The 18,606-nt window shown below is 49.8% G+C and overlaps 1 protein-coding gene across 1 annotated transcript in view; it reads right to left on the bottom strand.

Moving 5' to 3' along the window:
• Positions 1 to 16,187, bottom strand: part of TLL2 (tolloid like 2) — a 122,211-nt gene extending 106,024 nt beyond the window's left edge. Inside the window, exon 1 of the mRNA XM_049646453.1 lies at positions 15,719 to 16,187. Coding sequence (XP_049502410.1) covers positions 15,719 to 15,926 — 208 coding nt within the window. The 5' untranslated portion in view covers positions 15,927 to 16,187. The remainder of the gene's footprint in view (positions 1 to 15,718) is intronic.
• Positions 16,188 to 18,606: the final 2,419 nt, after the last annotated feature.

The following is an 18,606-nucleotide window of genomic DNA, read 5'->3' on the forward strand; positions in this document are numbered from 1 at the left end:
GCGATATCCCTAATCACGGTCCTCCTGTCTATCAAACATGGACACTGCCTCCAAGTCCATCCCAACACAGTGCTGCAGAGGGCCAGCACAAATTCATAGAAATGGCACATGAGCTGGGGCCTATGTGCCATGACACCCTACACCATGCTGGCAACGTTCATTAACCTATTATTCATTTGCTCTAGCTAAGGGTTTCCTACTCAAAGCCACTTACGGTCTGAACTCAGCAGTCTGAGAGTGCACACCAAAAACACAGCAAGGCCTTAGAATCCAGAGGACTCCACATTAAAGATCAGTCAGGACCGAGGAGAGCACCACATACAGCCGGCTATGACAGAGCAACTGGGCTCTGAAAGCTGCTGATTCCAACTCAAGGGAGTTCTGCCTTGGTTGACACCATCCTATTTTACAGATGAGCCAAGGGAGTCCTCCTAGTGCCTGGGCTGGTGGCCGCCTTGCTCAAGGCAGATACGGCCTCCCGCCTCACCTCTTCATCTACATCACAATATGGCTGTATCAGTGCATATCAGAGCCACGCCACATCTTGGCTTTCCAAGCAGGACTCACTTGGCTTAAGAAATACCCATGCAGCTATTTCCCAGAAAGAAAGGATTACCCACTAGATTGGCAAGAGCAGGCAGGTAGGCCATACTTGCAAGGTTATCTAAGTCTTTATAGCTCAAAATAGGTCTCATCTTACGTACCATGCCCACTCAGTTGGTGATGTTTCTTTGAGCGCTGTGAGGTGACTTCTTGGACCCATGGAAAAGAGCTCCATGATCCATTAGCCATGTCTGCCTTTGGCATGGGGGAGGAGTGGCATCATAGTGCCACACATTGGCCATTTACATATGTATTTTTAAAGATACTAAAAGTATTCCCATCCTTGTGAAAGAATATCTGCAGCAAGTCCTGAGCTGTGATTAAAGTTATTCTTTCTGTACTTCCTCTCCACCCTCTCTGCCCTGCTCTGTGCCCGGGAAGGCTGATCCTATGGATTGCATCCGCCACGACCCCTGTTCTCTGGCTTCTTGAGGTACTCAAGCAGGAGGAAGCCTGGCAGATGAGATGGAAGGGGAGCGAGAGACACAGGCCTTTCTTCCCATCTTTCTCCCTCCTTTGGTGCTGTCTCTCATAGCAGGTGCATCCCTCGGCCACTTCCCCTCCTGCTCGGTTCCAGCTCCAACAGCACTGCTCCTTCCCTGTCCGTTCAGCCACAGGGGTGGCTTACTCGCCTCTGGGTGCCTCATGCTTTTCTTTGTTCCTTAACCCTGCCTCTGTAAGTAGTCTCTTCATGAAGGTCTCTTCACTCGAAACATCTAGGGTAAGGTCTGTTTCCTGCTGGGACCCTGCCTCACATCACTGTGCTAAGAAAATCCTTCCGTTATGTTATTTCCATAGCTAAACAGGACGGTGGCATTCAGACTAGTAAGGTGATTGGCTACTTTGGCCTAAGAGAACACTTTTCACCGCTTAATTCCAGCAGAATATGACCCACTGCTGTCTCACCTTGCTATGTTCCCACAGCCTGAGCTCACAGGCCTCCACTCAGTATTGGAGAGAAGGGTGCAGTTTAGGTCCTTAAAGCCAGAGCTTCTTGGGCTATAATTTTGTATCTTATGTGCCTGATTCCGGGACCAGGCATATCTCATAAGCCCTAATATCTCCACTGTGGAATGATCTTGCATAGAGCCACAAGTTACCAGCACAATTATGTAGGACTCATTCTGAAGACAAAGGCCCCCTGGAGACCCCAAGTAGTGCAGAGATTGGAAAGAAAGATATGCTGGGCAGAGGGTAGAGAGACCTGGCACCCACCTCCAGGCCACAGCTGCCGGTAGCTGTCCGTGTGAACTTGGACAAGTTACTGCCCCTCCCAGGCCCTCAGGGTTCTCACAGGAAACGTGAAAAATTTAGAATAAATAATCCCAATGGTTCCTTCCAGTTCTAACATTCTACCAGATTTTACTCTAAGAACTTACCTTGTGTATCTGGCTAATGTTCAACAATGAAAATGAACTTATCATCATTTTGACTAAATTTTCTTCATAAAGGTCTAGCAAGTTTAGTCTATCATGGCAGAAATTGCTTATTGTCCACCAATACCTTTTCTCACTTCTTCCATAATAATGGAAACTCTGATTTTCAGTTCCAGGCCTTCCAGAAGAAATATCCCCCAGACTCCATATAGCTATCTGTGGCCCCGTGACCAATAAGATAAAGCCGAAGTGGCAAATGGCATCTCCTGGGAAACTTTTTCTCCCACATCCTTTGTGCCTTTTTCTTTTCCGTGTCTTCCATGTCTAGACTGTGTATGTGATGGTTTGCGCTCTGGCTACCATCTTGGGCCAGGAGGACAGGGCCTCAACCTCGGGAGAATGGACGGGCAAGTTGTAAAAAGACTGCATCCTGGAGCATTTTCTGGAGCAGAGGCCATATTGGCCCTGCACTGCGGAAGCTCCAGACTTTGATGCGACGAAGAAACTTCTAGCTTGTTTAACCAATGTTCCAGCTACCAATATCTTGTTTCTCAGCTGTAAATCTACCCTTTCTTCTCATGCTTTGTGATACTGGAGTTGCACCCTGGAAACATTCCTCCTTTGCCAGCTGGCACGACAATCGGCTTTATCAGTAGAGGGCACTAGAGGGACAGAGCAAGAGGAAGGGATTTTTCTTCCTAGGCCAGTGGTCTCATCTTTCTTGTTCCTATGGAGTGGTTGCCAGCGGTGTTCAGGAGACTCACCCATGCCCACCCTTCAGAGTTTTGCCCAAACTCCAAAGGGCGATTCCTCACTCATCAGTCTTTTCTTGTGGCACCTCAGTGAATTTCTCCAACCTCCACTGGACCAGGGCCACGTTCTCTCCTATGAAATTACAAATTTTGTCTGGGTGGGTGGGTGGGGGTGCACTTTCTCTGAAGTTTACTCCTAGTAATTACTCCCCACGTCTGCTGGTTCTGTTTTCCTTAGAATTCTCCAGTAACCACTTCCCTTTTGCTAGTTCATAATCCTTTATATTAAATTTTTGAATTACTTCTCAAATTACTGGTATGATTTTAGTCTCCCAACTGGACCTTGATGGACACAGCCAATTAATGTTGGGTCCACTACTAGCAAATTCAAAAGCTTAGATGGTACAGCCATGCAATTATCACCACGGACAAAGGGAATGATAAGGTACAGAATAAACTTTCTGCTTTTTACAAATCTTCTCCCCTCAAATTATTTGTGACAAACATGACAGATAAAAGGTTGAAATTCCTAAAATTTAAGTTTCTACAAAATGTTAAAAAAACGACCATCCAATTAGCAAAATGAGCATGAATAAAAGAAAAAAAAACTCAGAAGAGGAAAAAACACAGGAAATAAACACAGCATAAACAAGAAATGCACATAGCAAAAGAAATGCAAACGGCCAAAATCAATTGTTAAAGGTTCAACATCATTTGAAAAGGAAATATAATTAACAATATAAACACAAATTGGAGAAATGCAAATCATTTTCTTATCAAACCAGCAAAGATTTTTAAAGATTTTAAAACTGGAATACAGAAAGTTAACCTTAGTGGAAGTTCAAAGGAATTAAAAAAAAACCTTAAAGGGCAATTTGAATTTTTTTTTTAACGTTTATTTATTTTTGAGACAGAGAGAGACAGAGCATGAACGGGGGAGGGGCAGAGAGAGAGGGAGACACAGAATCAGAAGCAGGCTCCAGGCTCCGGGCCATCAGCCCAGAGCCCGATGCGGGGCTCGAACTCCCGGATGGTGAGATCGTGACCTCAGCCAAAGTCGGATGCCCAACCGACTGAGCCACCCAGGCTTAAAGGGCAATTTGAAAAGAAGAATCAGAAGCTCTAAAAGCATCTACAGTTTTGCCTCGGCAATTCTACATGTAGGGATTTTTTTTTTTTCTAAAGAAATCATGTTAGGAGCGCCTGGGTGGCTCAGTAAGTTGAGCGCCCGACTTGTCTCAGGTGATGATCTCACGGTTTGTGGGTTTGAGCCTCGCATCGGGCTCTGTGCTGACAGCTTGGAGCCTGGAGCCCGCTTCAGATTCTGTGTCTCCCTCTTTCTCTGTCCCTCCCCCGCTCACACTCTGCCTCTCAAAAATGAATAAACGTTAAAAAACATTAAAAAAAAAAAAAGAAATCACGTTAAATGTACATAAAAATCTAGCAACAAGGATGACTCCAGCATCACTGTTTATAAAAACAGAAGAAAAGATTGGGGAAAATCTCTATGTCCAACAAAAGGGGATTGACGAAACAAATTATGATGCATCTATACAGTGATGTACAGAACAATTTAAATTGACATGTATTACAAAAGCAGCTTTATTATCATGGAAAGAAGTTCATGGTGCTAAGTGAAAATGAAATACCAGCAGGTTCAAAGCAGTATGTACAGCATTTAAAGAAAAAACATTATAAACATGCATGAGAATTTCTTTGGAAGAATATACAATAAAGGTTAACAATTACTTCCAGGCCATGGAATTACTGGAAATTTTTACTCTTGCTTGCTCTTTATATTTTCTAAATGTTCTCCAGTGGATGTGTATTAGCTGTGTAATTAAGAAAACTGTTTTACGTTAAAAAAAAAAAGTGTCCATTTCCTGCGCATCTCAAGGACACCCCAATGTTTACTGAGCATGCCTTGATGAACTCATTCATGTGTCAACTCTGATTTTGAGACGCAGCTCAACTTGGGGCTTCTCCCACACACAGATCTATGATCTCCCTCCCATCTTCCCTTCCTTTTCATTCCTGAGGTCACAGCCCAAGTCTGGTCCTTATGCTCCTAGGCCTAGAGCTCCTGATTGTCCTCCTACTTCCTGCTTCTACAGACCCTAAGCATATATGTCTTCACTGTAAGAGTGCTCTGCTCGAAAAACATCAATAGCTCCCCATTTTTTAAGGGACATGCTTCAAATGTCTCAGTTTGATATTCACTGTTCCAAGCTTCTTTCAGTCTTATCTCTACTGCTCTGAAAAGCAAACCAGAATAATTACCCAGCTCCAGATACATCAAAAGCATTCCTGTTGCCTCACCAGGACTCAGGTTGTTCTACCTTATGTGCCCTCCCCTGCACCCACCTCCTTCAAATCCCATCTATCCTTCTAGGCTTACTAGGAGGAAGCCTTCCTTGATTTTTTTTTTTTTATGGTGATTGCTACCTTTTCCAAATCCCTATGGTATCTCATTTGCTCAGATTCTCATTTGGCAGATACTGCTTGAGCACCCACCATGTGCCAGGCACTGCGCTGATGACCTGGAAATCAAAGGAGTCTAGTTTCTATGCCTTAGAGCTCATTGTCTCATATGGAGATAGGCAAGGAGCAAATAATCACACCAATGACTATACCCAGTAACAGATGGTAAAAGGTACCATGTAGGGAACCAAAGGTGATGAGAGATTTAAGAGATGAGATCTGATCGAGATCAGGGCCTGGGAAGCCCTTGGAGGGTCAGGGATGGGGGGAATGATACGTAAGCTGAGGGTCGTAAGCAGATCTGATTTTGTAAACATGATCAAACATGAGTTTCAAAAAGATCACTCTGCCTACAATGTGGAAAAGAGACTGCAGGAAGGAAGCTGGGCAGCAGGGGCATGGGTTCAGGCACTGTCGCAACAGCCCAGCTGGAAGCCCACCTTAGACCAGAAGGTGGCAATGGAGATGGGAGGGACGTGTATCAGCAGGGCTTGGGTTGGACTGCATGAGAGAGGAGGGGAAAGACAGGCATCCAGGATGGTGCCAGAGCTTCTGGGTGAAGCACTTGGGTGGACTCTGGTACCACATGGTACCTGCCTCCAGGGGGCTCAGCCCCAGGGAGCAATGTGAGTCCAGGGTGAGAGGATGGGAAACCACCACCAGCTCCATGGGGAGAACTGACCCAGGGACGTGAAAAGGTTTTAGGGCGGAAGGTAGCCTGCTCCTGTGGGAAACTGGCTCACACAGGACTCACATCAACTCAAGGCCAGTAACCCAGGTGGGAGGAAGGGGAGGAGGCTTGGTGCAAATTGCAGGATGAGCCGAGAGATAAGTGGCCCAGCTGGCGGAGCGGGCAAAGGCTCAGGTCTGAACGTCAACACTCAAGTGCTCGTGCAGGCGAGCTTGAGAATATTTATTGGTAATTGACAGAAGTGGTTAGAGGGTGGCGTGATCACAGATAGGTCTGTAACCAATCAGCAGGAAAGCTCGGTTCCTGTTGCTATGTTTGCATCCAGGCAGAACTGTATTATGAGCAGGCTAAGAGGATACCATGAGAAACCTGCTTATATGCATTTGGTTTATCTGTCATCCTCCCTCTGCTTCATGGATGAGAGCAAGCGAGCTGTGGAGCAATAAATTATCACTCGCCACATGCTATGGATCCCAAGAGAACTCTTTGCAGCCCTGAGAGGGAGAGATAAGCCTACACAGGCCACGGAGAGATTGTCACTTCTGGGGAAATTCTTAAATGGGGAACAGTAACATGAGTAATAGTAATCACAGCAAGGAGAAGAACTAACAATAACTGCTCACAAAACACTTCTGTTCGCTGCCTCATTTAATCCTCAAACAAACCTACATGATGGGCTTTCATATCGTTCCCATTTTCCAAATAAGGAAGCTGAGGCTCAGAGAGGTAAAGAACTTAGTCAAAACCACACAAGTAATGAGGACAGAGGCAGGCTTCGTGACATGGGCTGACTGATGCCAAAAACAGTGTCTTAAACATGATGGTTCACTGACCTGCTCTGCGACCCGGATGGCCACTCACCCAAAGCCTCCTTGGGAAACATGGGCCATCTAAGTCCTCTCCCTCGGGTGAGGAGAGTGGCTGGGCCCATCATCCTCAACCGACCTGACACCATGCACTGCCCCGGGCCTTCAGGGAAACGGATGGAGGAACAGAGAGGGACAGATGCCTTGTACCATTCTCCCCTGTGCTTTGGGACTCAGGGTACTTTGAAGGCCAGAACTGTCTCATCTTTGTTGGAGTCCCAGCCAAGGATAGAGAGAAAGGCAGAGAGAAGGTGGTGGGCTATGGTGCTCTGGGGAACAAGTGCACCAACGTGACCTTTAGACCAGGCAGCACAGAGGTGCTTGTTGACTGTGTGGAAGGGTTCAGGAGAAGGGGAGCAGCTCCAGGTTTGGAGCGGCCATGTGCTTAGAGAAGACAACAGGGGTGGGAGGCCCTGGCCCCACCGCTTACAAGTTCAGTGTTCCATGTAGGCCCCAGCCCAGCCTCTCCCGCTGTGTAGCACCCAGACCACATCTCCCAACGCCCACAGGATCATAAGAGCCCAGATCATCTTCTGTGAGTGCTCAGATCATCTCCTGGCAGCTTGAGAGACCAATGGAGAGAGGAGAGGGAAAAGAGCTTTGAAAACCATCAGGTATGGATGGTCCAAAGTTCTAAGGCAATGTTGTAACCACTGTGAAGATTAATATAATTGTAGTTCTCCTCTTGAAAAGTACGGTGAGAGGTAAGAAGGCAAAAGTTTGGGGATCAATGAAGTTACATCCTCTATTCAGATTGCTTGAGTAGGTGTTCATGGCAGAAGGACTGTGCCACCATCAAGTGTGGTGTGGTCCCAGATCCTGCTTGCTACTTGAAATCTGGAAGAATGGATGCTTTTAGAAAGAAGAGTGGCCAGAGAGAGCCACTGGCTGAATGGGGGCCCCAGCCAATACCATTCACCAATCTCTAAGCAGTCAGGGGCGGACTTCTCAGTGGGGCCTAGACACCTGGTTGGCTTGCAGGGCATGAAACCACACCCCACTCCTAACATCAGGGAAGCCAATGACCTTCACGGCAAATTTGTTTTCAGACCAAGGTTTTTGGATATGGAGGAACTATCAGCATCAGCATCATCAGGAAACGTAAAGCTCTGGAAACATCATTGTCTGGCATCAGTTGTTCAAATACTCGTTTTCCTACCATTGGAAACCTTGCTAAGTTTCTGTGGGATGATAGTAATAAAAACAATCTTTACTGAATATTTGCCATGTTCCAGGCACTATTCTAAGGCTTTGTCTATATTAACACATGTCATCTTCATAATAACCCTATGTGGTAGATATTAGTATCCACAGTTTATAGACCAGGAAATTGGGGTCTAGAGGGCTTAAGAAGTTGCGTCGGGTGCCACAGGCATTAAGTGGTATAGCTAGGATCTGAACCCGGGCAGTTTGTCTCTCGAGTCTGCTCTCTCATAGCATGGAAGGTGGTGGTGCTATTCACATGACTCAATTTAATCCACACACTTTTTGCACATGGCAGGCTCTCCAGGGCCACAGAATTACTGTAATATTTCATATTTATTGAATGACTCCATTTGCTAAGCACAGTATTGAGTGCCTTTTTTATAACAACAAGCCTGCAAAATAGGAGTTTGTATTAATCGCATTATAGAGACGACGAAAACAAGGCTTTAAAGACCGTGAGACTTGCCCAAGGTTTCACAGCTATTAAGTGACAGAGATGAGAAGGAAAACCTAAGTCAGCCTGTCTCCAAAGCTTGGGTGCAGAGCCAACAGGCTGGGGAGCAGCCCGCCCCAGCCGGTTAGTGTCATGAGAGCGGCTGGAGAAGCAGTGAGAAGCGACGGTCCCAAACTGACCACAGGAGGTGCTACTGAATGCTGCTGACCTTTCTACACCCAGCTTCCATCCGCAGCATCTTCTTGCTGAGGAGGCCATGCCCAGCCCTGAGCTGGACGCTCCCAGGGACAGGGCTAGGTCCAACTGACACTTAGATCACCATGCCCAGTGCGTGGCCCTGTGCTTGGTGGGTGCCCTGCAGATCCGGGGCTGCTGCGAATGGCTCCGTGGGTCAACTACTGCCCTGCTCCTCCTCTCTGTCTCACTGGACAGAGGATTAAAGGGCACGCTCCCAACCCATATTGCCATTCCAGAAGAGGGTGTGAGACACCGATCACTGTACAACTGGCAAGGACAAAGAAGAAAACAATGGGTTCCACTGATGTCAGAGTTGGGGATCCACCTTGGACGATGCCACTGAGGACTTCTCTGTCTGCAGAACTTGAGCTCTGTCTACAAAGACAACGCTGGAAGTCACAGGACCATCGAAGGTCTGGACAAAATGCACGGTTTCTCCCTATGCAAAATGGGAACTGACACAGCCACCTGTCTATTCCTGGGGCCAGGCTAAAGATCAGTGGGGTGGTCTTCTAGCTATCACTCAACTCTTGGAACATGATCATCCAAACGGGGCCCCTTCCTGGCCTCCCTCTCCCAGATGCTGCTTGCCCCAATCTGAGTCTTAGCCACCGTTGGGACCTCTAGGTTCTGTTGGGCATCCGATGGCCACATTCTCTCCGCCTGCTTGGTTGAGTTGCTGTGTCTCTGTATGACAGTTACTCAGGGGCCAAGACAGTGCCTTTCCTCCCCCAACTCTGCCCTGGCTCGTCCTCACCTTCTCTACTTTTTAAAGAAATCTTTGTTGAGCTATAACTCACATACCGTAACATTCGCCCTTCAATTACTTAGGAGACACTGTTTATCAGTAATTATCAGATCTGACCTTAAGAATCCCTGACTATACCACCTGAATTAAATTGTTCATTTATTACAAAAATTCAAATTCCTCTACAGCATGTCAACAAAAGAACTCAAAAACTAGCTGTGAGTACCACTCTGTGCTCTAATAATGTATACATCAAACACTGAACACCTGCCTGTACCAAAAGCTAAGCACTTGACAAACACTGAATCGCTTAATCCTTGTAGCAACCCTAAATAGTGAATATTAGCAGTTCTTTTCAAGTGAGGAAACTGAGGCACAGAGAGGTTAAGTAACTTACTCAAGGTCACAGAGCCCTGCATAGGCAGCAGATTTTGAATCCGGGTCCGTCAGGTGTCAAAGCCTATGCTCTTAACCACCTCAGGCCCTGCCCCAGTGCACTTTGCGGGGTGAAATATTAGGAACAGAGATGAGCTATATATCACTCCTGCATGGAGAAGTGGGAAAATTAACTTTCATTTCGATACAGCCCTGAAATATTTTGACTCCATCAAATCAGCACCTGCTGATAAAGGGGCATCGTGACAAATAGGAATGAAAATAAAGTTGTAAAAAGGCCAGGTGCCCTCCCCTGAGTGTGGCCCATGGCGGTGGGAGCCCGACAGGAGAGAGCAGGGGTGCCAGGGCGATGGGAACAGGGTCTGCCAGGGAGACAGGCCTCCAAGGCACCACGGAATCCTCACAACTGTGCTTAAGAAACCAGGGCACCTGCCTCTGCCATGAAGGATGGAGGGGAGCTCTGGAGGGGAGCACTTCCCAGGACCCCACGATCCCCCAACTCCTCCCCGAGCACTTTTAGGAGGGCTGCAGCCCACTGGGCTGGGTCTGCTTCACTACTTCCCAGGCGGACAGTGAGCTTGGAGGTGCCTCCAGCCGTAGACCCAATCACACAGGGCCAAAATCATCATTCCCTCATTCAGCAAATACTGACCAGCACCTACGACGTGCCAGGCGCTGCTCGAGGCACTAGGCTTATGGTAGGGACTCAAGCAGACAAAAGTCCCTGACCTCACAGACTGTGACATTCTGGCCTCGCATCAGTAATGTGAGGGCTGCTGGCAACAGCTGCCCCAGAGTGTACTGTCCTCGAGGGCTCCGGATGGCCCCGAAAATCAGGGCCTGACTGGTACGGCCACTGTGTCTGGGAGAGAAAGACAAGGTAGAGTAGGGCCCCACGTTCCGAGCAGAGGTGAGGTCTGAAAGGGTGGGGAGGGGTTGCAGGCTTCCTCATGAGGAAAGAGTAGCTCCCAGGCCAGCACCCTCACCACTGGCTCCTCAGCCATAAGCCATCAGGGGCCACTGACTATATTTATTTATGTAGCAATATACATTTTGCCATATGTCAACATAGAGCCGGGAGGAAGGCGCTGGCATTTATCAAGCCACCGGCTGAAAAGTAAAGCTGGCTGCCAGCCAGTTTCCTTGGGTTTAATAAATCCAAAAGGCTATACGGCACTTTACAGTTTACAAAGCACTTTCCCACGGTTTGAGCTTCACGTAGACAATTCTGGCGATCTGAGTCACGTACCCTCAGCTTAACTCGAGGCAGCTCCATGCATCGCTGCATGCCTCCCCACTTTTCTGCTTAAGAACTTGAATCTGTCTGACCGCGGCACTAGCACGTGCAGACGAAGGCTGGCCGTACCGGGAAGTTAATGCCTGGAGGAGCGTGGCAAGTCCTATTTTCCCAGACTGGCTGTGACAATAGCCTGCATCCCACATGCTCTTCTAACAACGTGACTTTGATACTCCTCCCATGGAGAGGTGGGTCTATGTCCCTGCCCCTTGAATCTGTGAAGGCTGTGACCATGGCAGAAATGATGATAGGCGGTTTCTGGGGCAAGGCCACATAAGGCAACACAGTTTCCATCTGGTTCTCTTGGGATGCGTGCACTTAGAATCAAGCTGCCATGCTTTGAGGAAGCCTAACTAGCCCACACGGAGAGACCACTTGTAGGTGTTCTGGCCAACAGTTCCACTGAGGTCCCAGGCGATAGCCAGGCTCCAAGCACCAGCTGTGACCAAAAGAGGCTCCAGATGATTCCAGCCCCTAGCTGTCAAGTCACCCCCTTCCCCACTGCCAACCTACAAGTATTCCCAGCAGAGGCTCAGACACTGTGGAGCAGAGACAAATTACCTCTGCGCTGCCCCTTCCAAACTCCTGATCCACAGAATCACCAAAACAATAAAATGGTTGTTGTTCTACACCACTGAGTTTCAGTGGTTTTTTTTAACACAGGAATCAAAGGAACAGGGAGCAAACGGTGAAGGACAGCAGCCTTTGGAGAAAATGTTCCAACCCCCTCTTGAATGGGTAGGAAATTCGAGGAGACTTTATGGAAGCTTTGTAGAGGTCCTGGTGCGTGCAAGACTCCATCAATGAAAGCAGTTACCTTCGCTGGATTTCCTCCTTCCTTGTTCTACTCTTCCTGCTTCTTGGGATCACCTCCCAAATGAACCAGCAACACACAAGTCCTTGTCTGAGGAATCCAGCTACAAGTAGCCTCAGGTCTGCCCTACAAGGCAAGTGGTTTATTCCCATCCCCATTTTGCAGATGAGAAGACTGAGGCACAGAGAGGTGAAGTGACTTGCTCAAGGCCACACAGAGAGTAAAAGGGAAAAGGACCTAGGCCTTCTGGTTCTGAATCCAGCTAAAGAATTGTAGACGAGGGCAAGCAGGCAGGGAAGTCCTCAGAAGCTTTGCAAAGGTTGTTCTCAGAAGCATGGTGGCTGAGAGCATGTCCTGTAACTCACTATCATTTGAACCCTTGGCCCCACTTACAGTTTAAGATGAAAAACAAAACAGCAGAGCCAGGCAGAGACCATGCCCAGAAAGACCAGCATACCTCCCTAGCCCCAGGCCAGGAGGATTGCACACACTCCCACTCCACGGGCATCTGATTTGAAAACATCCTTTTTTACAGCATTAGGTAGATTGTTTATTTGTTAAATGTTACAGTTTCAAACTTGCTTTGAAGGTCCACAGGAAGATTTCTTTCAAGTTTCTAGAAAACCTGTCTGTAAAGAATCTAACTGTAGGGGTGTCTGGGTGGCTCAGTCAGTTGAGTGTCTGCCTTCCACTCAGGTCATGATCTCACAGTTCATGAGTTTGAGCCCCACATTGGGCTCTGTGCTGACAGCTCAGAGCCTGGAGCCTGTTTCGGATTCTGTGTCTCCCTCCCTCTCTCTCTGCCCCCTCTTGGACTTGCGCTCTCTCTCTCTCTCTCTCTCAAAAATAAACATTTAAAAATTAAAAAAAAAAAAAGAATCTAACTGTATAACAGGCACTGTTTTAAGCATGTTAATCTATTAGGAATCATCCTCATTTATAAATGAGGACAATAAGGCACAGAGAAAATATGTGTCTTGACCAAGGTCACACAAGCTTGTAAATGGCAGAGGAAATGATAAAATTCGTAAATGTTAAAAGGGTAAAAATGTTTTTGAAAATGTTAAAAGCAGTGACATGGAAAATAGTAAAATAGTAAATTGTGAAACACTTACCCGTTTGGTCAGCCTCTGAGAGACTGAGCTGGAAGCAAAAGTCACAGAACCTCAGAACACTAAGTAGGAAGGAACCAGGGGCACAAATTCAAATACCCACAAGGTGGGAAGTGCACACAGGGCAAGACAGCTTTTGTGGACCAAGAGAACCAGCTCCCTGGGACTGTCAGTTTGCAACCTTAACAAATCTAACCACCTTGTCCTGTAGGTGAGCAACTGAGACCCAAAGAGGAGGGGACTTGTTTGAGGTTAACTCAGCTCCTGAGAGACCAGGATCAGATCCAAGACTCTCCTCTATGCACTCTGTGTCTGCAGCATAGTGGGGACCCCCACTCGAGAACAGGAAGGTGGGAGGTGTTTTAGATTCAAAATCCTGAAGCCCCCCTTCTTGGCAGAGGAATCAGGAGGTTAGGATTTGACTGGGATAGGGTGAGAGGCCGCCCCTAATAATTTGGTTTAAATGTGGACCCAGGAAATGCAGTGTGCCCCCTTGAGCTGAGAGGCATGTCCTTTTATTGAGGTCTCAATGCCCTGGCGAAATGCTTTTTGTCCTTCCAGAGGGCTTTTCCTAGATCAGGGAATTTCCAGGAGCACGGACAGCCAGAGATGCGACCTTTTCCCCAGGTCTCCCTTGCCATCGCCCTCTTCTGGCCGCTCTTAGAATGAGTACAGCTTAAGGAGAGGCCAAGGCAAAGTGAAGATCAAGGATGGCTGTGGAACATGCCTGGAGCAGGCTGAAACCAAGCTCCCAAGATCCTCTACTTTCCAGCCCTGCCTGCCCATCCCATCCTGTCTGCAAAGAGTCACGGAACACGCATGTCCTGGTTATCTGGCATTTTCTACAAAATTATTGGAGAAAAATGAGGCCCCAAAGAGGCAAATCTGCCTTAGGGTTATTCCACAAGGCCGAGACTGGGAGCCGGGGAGCTCTCACAGACAGACCCAGGCCTGGTTCACCCAGATTTGCAGCACCCAGATCAGCACCCAGCATACCAGAGGTGCTCAGTACATTCCTGAGCAGTCTGATGGCTTCCCCAGTCCAGGCCCCAGACGCCCACACCCATATTGCCTCCCAGATCCCCCAGCACACATCCAGTAGAGTCCAGGATCTGACAAGTCCAGGGGATGGCTGATTCACCCATCCCATTTTCACAGCCTCAGTGTCTCTCTCTTTTCAGGGCAAGGCCACCACCATTCCACCGGTGCTCCAGAGCCCCTTCTCCCTGGTCATGAGCTGGGTGGCGTGAGAACTGAGAGACCTCGGTAGGGACATGCTACCTGCTGATATGTTTTCAAATGACCCAACGCTTCTGCCCACCTTCCTAACTCAGAGGCCCCACCAGGTACAGGAATAGGTGGGAATTCTGGAGGGGTATTCCTGCAGGGTAAGACCAGGGCCCTCAAGCCTGGTTTGATCTTCAACCTTCACGAGATTCTCAGGTCTCACAACCCCTCGGCCCTCCAGCCTCCTAGTAACCTGGTTTTCCCCAGACTTCACCCAGTGCTGACCCGTCTGACCCCCAGCCTAGCCCACAGCCGCTGTAGTAACAATACAAATAATTACAGGACCACCTCATTTTTCCATTTGCAGAGAATTTTCCCATAAATCACCCGAGACCTCCTATAATTACCGTCCCCAATGAATTGAGGCTACCAGAGGTCTTCAGGGAGTGAAAGAGTGGGGCCGCTGGCCACGGTGCCCCCCCCCCCCCCCCCCCCCCCCCCCCCCCCCCCCCCCCCCCCCCCGCCGCCGGGGGGGCCCCAGCCCCGGCCGAGCACAGCGCTAGGAAAGGAGGGAGGCCGCGCTCTCCTTTCCGTGCGCTCATCTCTGCGGGCCGCTGGCCGCTGGCCGGCGGCCGGGCCTCCGAGCCCATCTCTCAGGAGAGTGAGGACCGCTCTGTCTCGGCGGCCGGAGCTCCCCAGACTTGCCGGCTCCCTGGAACCTGCGCTCTGGCCCCGGTGGCGCTGAGGCCCCGAGCGCTTGGGCTCGGAAGCCACGCCCCTCGGGACACACGAGCCGGCTGGTGGCTTCGGGAAGGGAGCTGCGGCGCCCGAACCAAACGTGCGCCAGAAAAGACCCGCGCGTCCCGGGGCGCCGCTTCCTGAGGGATTAGAGCACCTGCCGGCTTCCATCTCCGCGACCCCCAGGCCCGGACCACGCTCAGGGGGCTACAGGGAAGTTTTCGGCAACTCGGGTCACGCGCGTTCTTCCTCGGCCACCACTTTCCCTTTGCCCGCTGTGCAGCTTTCCGGTTTTTGTTTTTTGTTTTTTCTTCTTCTTCTTCTCTTCCCAAGAGCAGGCACGAGATGTCGGGAAACTTTGCGCACAACTTGCAAACGCGGGGAAACCGGGGCCGCGGCTCCATCTGAGCCCGGGAGCGGCGCGCCCAGCCCCGCGCGTCCGGCAGCGGCTCGTGCGGAGCACCTGGCTGTCAGACGGCCGGGGCGCCCGCCCTCCTCCGCTGTGGGAACGCTCCCGCGGCCGTCACCCGGGGCGCGCCGCAGGCCCGCGGCCGGGACGTCCCAGCCGGAGTGGCATTGTTTTCCCGGGGAGCCGGGGAATCTCGGGGGAAGGGGAGGGAGACCCGCCCCACAGACGGCAGCGCAGGCTGGCCCACCACTCATTTGCATTTCAAAGGCAAACTTCTGCCGGACTTCTCCGGCGGCGGCCGCGGCACCTACCGGCTTTGCACGGGTCGTGGTAATGCTCCAGCTGCTGCTCCGCGCCCTCCTCGCCTTCCAGCGCCGAGTAGTCCGGGGCGGCGTCCGAGCGCTCCGCGAGCCCCCCGGCGCCGCGGGGCAGCGGCGGCAGCAGCAGCAGCAGCAGCAGCAGCAGCGGGAGAGGCAGCAGCAGTGACACCAGGGCCCCGAGAGCAGTCGCCCGGGGCATGGTTGCGAGGGGCCGGCGGAGACCGAGGGAGTTGCTTGCGTGCACGGAAAGCTCGGCTCGGGCCAGGGACCGTGCACAGGGTCAGGTCGGCGGCGGCCGGGGCACGGAAATTACGCGCGGCTGCCCGGCATGGCTCGGGCGCGGAGCGAGCAGAGCGCGGCGCCCGGGTCCGCGTCGGGGCGCCCAGCAAGCCGCCGCTCAGAGCTACTTGCCCGGCGGCCGAGGCTGCGGCGGCTGCGACTGTGGCGGTGGTGGCGGTGGTTGGAGCAGTGGCCGCTCCGCCCCTCTCCACCCGGGCTGGACCACACAGCCCTCGCCAGGGGCCCCGGGCAGCCAATCACTCGGGCGCCCGAGGCGAGGCCCCTCCTCTTCCCGGCACCTCCGCAACTTCGGAGGAAGGGGAGCGAGGTGAGGATGCTGAAGGCAAGGGCCCGGGGCCCGCCGAGCTCCCACCGAGCCGAGGGCGCCCTTCTCCGGACGCCACCGCGGCCTCCGGCCCCGGAGAACGCTGCTTCTGACGATCAAGGCTGGACTTCCCGCCTCGTTTTAGCCTCACAACTCACTTTACAACTCCCCGATGCACACGTGGGCGAAGGCAGGCAGCGGCGGTTAAGGCTCCGAGCACACGAACCCGATGTGAGCGGTCCGCGTCGCTACCAACTGGCTGGGTGCTTTCGGACAATCGTTTCTCTGTAAGAATGAAGTTAATCTTCTGTCCGGGAGCTTTCAGCTCAGAGGGGGGAAAAAAAATCACAGATTGCGATTCTCTCAGCTTTTTCAACATCCCTCGTCCGGCCATGACGGGCGCTGGCTGCGGCACCCCACCTCACCTAACAGTAGCGGCTGGTGATACGGGTGCCTTGGGGAAGAATTATTCAAAATGACAGATTTCCCCTCTTGGTGACCCTATCCTTTAGCAAAACAGTTTAAGATGCTTCATACAGGCCAAAAGATTGACAAATGAACAGCTGTACGTGCTATTTGTGTTGAATTACTGACATGTTTTTATTAAATAAGCCACTCACCATTAACTTGATGGAATAAAAATGACCAACTCCTCAAGTCTGGTTATTTTTTTGCCAATTAAAAACATATGCCCAAATAATTTAGGAGAATAATCAAGAGATATTTGAAACCCAATGCCACATTATACCTTAAATGTAAAAAAAACTGTCAGAACTGAGCCATTGTGATTTATAGACATACAAGGTACTATTATCATGAGGCATTTCAAAGACCTTTTAATGCAAGCAAAATTGGCCTAATCAAGAAGTAAAACACACCAATGTGTAAAGATTTTTCAGCATCACACCCAGTAGAACCTCACTGCGAGCAAAAAAAAAAAAAAAAAAAAAAAAAAAAAAAAAAAAAAAAAAAAAAAGAACGCAACTTCCTTTGAGGTTTTCATAGGATTTCACAGCCACTAATGGCAAAATAGCTGACAGGGAGCCCAGAGCCAGGCTTTATACAGGACTATGAATTTCCTGCATTATGGTAACCTGCCTTCTTATCTATTAACTGGGATTACAAGTCCTTCAAACCAGTAAAGGTGTAGAAATGAACCACTGTATGCGGGCTCTTGGATATTTTGTCTTGGCCCTTAAAAAAGAAATCCAAGCTGACCCTGCTTCATCATCAAATGGGCACACACAGAGAGGAGCCAGATTGGCCAAGAAGATCTAGTTAGGAACTCACAAGTGGAAGACATCTGGGAGGAACGCATGCTACCAAATGGCAGAGAAGGCCAAGTGGCCATTAAACAGGCAATAGGTGTGGGAAGGGGTTGAATGGCATTTCTGCCTGAATGCTGGAAGGAGTCAAACCCAATGCCATTGTTCCATGCTCCCAACACAGTGAAGGTCAGCACTTGTCAATAGATGAGTCCACAAAGTCAACATCTAAGAAGCCTCACAAACTTCTGCGACACTTCCAGGTCTCCAGATGGCACTAGGCAAACAGCCAACTGGCTTCCTCATTAGCAGGAATTCCTCTGGAAAGTAGACATTCCAGGAGACCTCTTGTGCAGGCCCTGAGGCTGTGAGCTTTTATTGCTTCTAATCCCCACCCGGTGAGTAGCTAACAGGTCTCCTCACCAACACTCCCAGTCCAAATAGTTTGAAGACACTGGTCCTCCTGGATGGGCCTGCCGCACAGTTTTAGGTCAGAAGGCTTGTCATGATGCGCCTATGGCTGTCAACCAACAACTAGCAACAGAACATTTGAATCACAGTATTGAAAGGTTAGATAGGAACTGAAAAGGGATGGTTAATTTTTCTCAGTTCTATAGTTCCTGACCTCACTCACTACTCTTATAGATTCAACTCTAATCTGGGTTCACACAATGTTTAAAATATACATACTTTTAAACTTAAATCCCATGGGAAAACTAGTGGTAGATTGAAAATAAAAGGTTTTACAATAAGCTAAAGCTGCCCAGCTTAGTTGCATGGTCACATTCCTAATTATTTGTGGGTTTCTTCCCCCATAGCTCTGGTCCTGTGGAAAACCTCCAAGTGGATACAAGTTCCTGCGCACCCCCCTGCCCCCCTTGAGTCAGATGTCTGTCCTCCACCCAGCTCGTTCCCTCTACTTCTGTACACCCAGAGCAATCCAGTTCTCTTGCAGCAGCTCTCAAACCCCTCCCCAACCCCCAAGTTTTAGCCTCAGCTACTCCACACAG

Source organism: Panthera uncia, chromosome D2 (genome assembly GCF_023721935.1).
Source record: "Panthera uncia isolate 11264 chromosome D2, Puncia_PCG_1.0, whole genome shotgun sequence".
Taxonomy (NCBI): Eukaryota; Metazoa; Chordata; class Mammalia; order Carnivora; family Felidae; genus Panthera; species Panthera uncia.